This window comes from Alligator sinensis, unplaced genomic scaffold, assembly GCF_000455745.1.
Source record: "Alligator sinensis unplaced genomic scaffold, ASM45574v1 scaffold140_1, whole genome shotgun sequence".
Taxonomy (NCBI): Eukaryota; Metazoa; Chordata; order Crocodylia; family Alligatoridae; genus Alligator; species Alligator sinensis.
This window is the reverse complement of record NW_005841836.1, coordinates 3,363,812-3,367,107: the sequence shown is the minus strand read 5'-3', so window position 1 is coordinate 3,367,107 and position 3,296 is coordinate 3,363,812. Positions and strand designations below refer to the sequence as shown.

The window sequence follows — 3,296 nt, the reverse complement described above, 5'->3', positions numbered from 1 at the left end:
CACATCTATAAATGCCCTTTATGCTTAAAGAGGGGAACATACACCCCAAAATAAAGCCTAGGATTCATGGGCATATTTACATGTAGATTTGCACACCTACTTTGGCATGCAGTCATGTCAACTCTGTCTCTAAACCAGGTGTGGCAGGACTCTGCACTGCTACATGGGGGGTTGGATTGTCCTGAGCCGACTCTCCTGCCATGACTGGTACTTGGTTCCCTTGACTGAAATCTTCCTGCTGGCACAGGCTGCCCACTGGCACCTTCTGTGGGGCTCTTCCTCCCCGACACTCCACCCCTTTTCTCTTGGGTGTTACAATGGATCGTAGGCTGCATTCAATGGTTCAGTGTGACTGCTTGGAGTGCAGCTGCATGGTGTCTTGTCTGTGGCCACTGGCCATGTGGTACTGTAGTCAAAATGAAAAATCTAACACAGATACACAATGAACAACTAAATGTGTCTCAGCATGGGCAGGGCATGGCTCCGGTTTCCCGCACTGAGCCACTTGCTTCCAGGCACCAGAGTTTCAGGGGTTCTGACTTCACCCCATTTTTCCTGTCTCCTCTGGTGCCCATTGTTATAAGGGGCTCTCCATTGGTGTGCTTCATGTGTGAGTCCTGACTATGGGCTTGCTGGGGGGTTGTGATGCACCCACCCCTATGTGAGAGCCTTCCCTCACTCACGTGGACTTTGGCTGGGTGGGAGTTGCCCAATCTCGGGGCTCTGTGTTGCCCTGGGGCCAGATCCCAGCCCCCTGCTCACCCTCCCTTGCCTCTGACCCTAAGGAGGCCAGCCTCCCTGACTTATGAGCTGGTTGTGGTATCTGTAGCGATGGTGGTGGTGTCCATGTCAGCAGCAGTGGTGTCAATGGCAGTGCCATTGGTGGCAGTGGCAGTAGCATCAGTGGCAGCAATGCAGGTTGTGTTGTGGGTGGCAGTGCTGGAGGCAGCAGTGGCAGCGCTGCTGAGAGTGGTGCAGGCAGTGGCGTCAGTAGTAGCAGCAGCAAGCTCCTGGTGCTGTGCGTGATGTTCAACCCCAGTTCCCAGGCAGCATTTTATGGTGCGGACACTGCGCACGGCCTAACCACCTGCACTGCAGAGAGCAGGTAATTCAGGCGGGGGTCTGCCACACCAGGATACTCAAATAGGTCTCTAGATGCACAGATTCTATCTTTCACATTAACATGCTAGTTTACACGTCCATTTGCAGAAAAACTGCATGAACATGTTCCCGGTAACTCATTGTATGAAAGTAATCTGACATTTAATCTCTATTTCCAAAATATTAACTGTTGATAATTACACCTCAGTAAGCACATGGTTTAACTGTCAGTAAAACACTTTCTGATCCTCCAATGAAGTACTTGTATGCTGTTATAAACAAGCCAGCTCAACTTTGCGAACAGCTATGCTCTTTGTAAGCCTTGTTATCCCTGGGATAAGGTACACTTTCAGGAGCAGTCTTGTGTATTTTTACAGTAATTCTTCTTGCAAGAAAATGTAGCATTAATTGCTTTGGCCCCTCTTTAAATGGCCTTATCCAAAACCCTGTGAAGTCACTGGAAAGAATCCCACTGATGTCATTGGTTTTGGACCAGCCTCCCACTGAAATGATGATACAACTGGCCACCGAACCTCTGCAAAGACCATTAGCTTGGAATATCAATGAAGTATCCTCCATCTGCCCAGCACACGCATTTGCAGTTCAATGTTTTCTTTTTTTTTGTTTGTTTCTGAAGCAATGTTTTTTTTAATGATTAAAAGGCAGCCTGGGCTGCATTTTGGAAACTCCATTACTGCAGGACTTGGTTATCACCCTTAAACAATTTGGCTTCATGTTTACAATTCAGACATTCTCACGACCCAATTCCTATTTAAGGACTTGTCCATCTATTTAAAGCAGAGGGAAAAATGCACTTGAAATGAATAGTGCGGATGAGATATTGCACCAAATATTCACTTTCTTTTAGAAGCAGCATCAGAATCAGGGATCCCACGACTCGGTTTTTTCTTTTTTTTTCCGTGATAGATGTTTGAAAACTAGAACACCCTTTTAGGGGTTAGAAAAAGTGTCTGACAAATAAATAGCTTAAACCTTTGAAAAACAACACAAGAATGCAGCGTTCCAGCAAGTTTCTCATACCGAGGGAAAGGAGAACAGGGCCAACATAAAGAAAGCCCCTTTAGGATAAAACTTTTAAACTGAAATTAAATGTCTTTTGTTGAAGAAAGGGGAAGTAAAAAACCCAACAACCCTAGATATCTGAAGTTGTGACCAACAAACAGAAAGGATGGAGCCGCCAGCAATAAAAATACACTACAGGAAATTCTAGTCTCCAGCGATAAATAGAAGTCACAACAGCACAGGATGCATGCAGGGCGAGCTCTTTAGGCCAACGGGATATGAAAGGCAAACAGCCTGTCTTCTTTTGTTTTAACATCTGACGCGTGTCCCCTGCAGGTCTGGGCCGCGCAGCTGGTTGCTTGGGAGGACAGCACCGATCCTGCCACTCTCCGCCAGACCCACAGCGAGGATGGGCACGGTCCTCTTTGTTCTCTTTGGCCACGGGCTCCTATGGTGGGCACCCTCCTGGGCTGGTGAAGAGGCAGCAGTTCAGTGCTTGGGAACAGCTTGCTACACTGTCCACTGGGGCAAGCACAACTGGGCTGGTGCCCAGGACCAGTGCAAGAGCAACGGGGGCAACCTGGCCAGTGTGAAGAGCCAGGACGAGGCACAGCTGCTTGGTGACCTGCTAGCCCCGGATGAGGTGAGGGCACCGGGGCTGGTGAAGCTGTGGATGGGGCTGCGCCGGGAGAAGGGCAAGTGCTATCAGAGGCACCAGCGCCTCAGGGGCTTCAGCTGGGCCTCCGGAGGGGATGACGCTGACTACAGCAAATGGCACACGGAGCCGCGGGAGACCTGCACGGCCCAGCGCTGCGTCACCCTGCGCCTGGATCTTGCCTCCCGGGACTCCTGGGAGCCCACCTGGACAGACGGCCCCTGCAACGACTTGGGGGTGAGCGGCTACGTGTGCAAGTTCAGCTTCCAGGGCATGTGCCGCCAAGTGGCGCTGGCCGGGCCGGGCTCGGTGACCTACAGCACCCCGTTTGGGGCCGAGAGCACCGCCCTGCAGGCCGTGCCCTTCGGCTCGCTGGCCACGGTGGAGTGCGGGCCAGGCGGCGAGCAGCCGGGCAGCTTCTTCGTTTGCCAGAAAGGGGACGGGGGTGCCTTCATGTGGAGCAGCCCGGGGCCCCTGTGCGCCGGGCCCGAGGGGGGCTGCGCCTACCGCAACGGGG

The 3,296-nt window shown here is 51.8% G+C and overlaps 1 protein-coding gene across 1 annotated transcript in view; it reads left to right on the top strand.

The window, feature by feature from the left end:
* Nucleotides 1-2,079: 2,079 nt before the first annotated feature.
* Nucleotides 2,080-3,296, top strand: part of THBD (thrombomodulin) — a 38,736-nt gene continuing 37,519 nt past the window's right edge. The window contains exon 1 of the mRNA XM_025202022.1: nucleotides 2,080-2,876. Within this exon, the coding sequence (XP_025057807.1) occupies nucleotides 2,534-2,876 (343 nt within the window). The 5' untranslated portion in view covers nucleotides 2,080-2,533. The remainder of the gene's footprint in view (nucleotides 2,877-3,296) is intronic.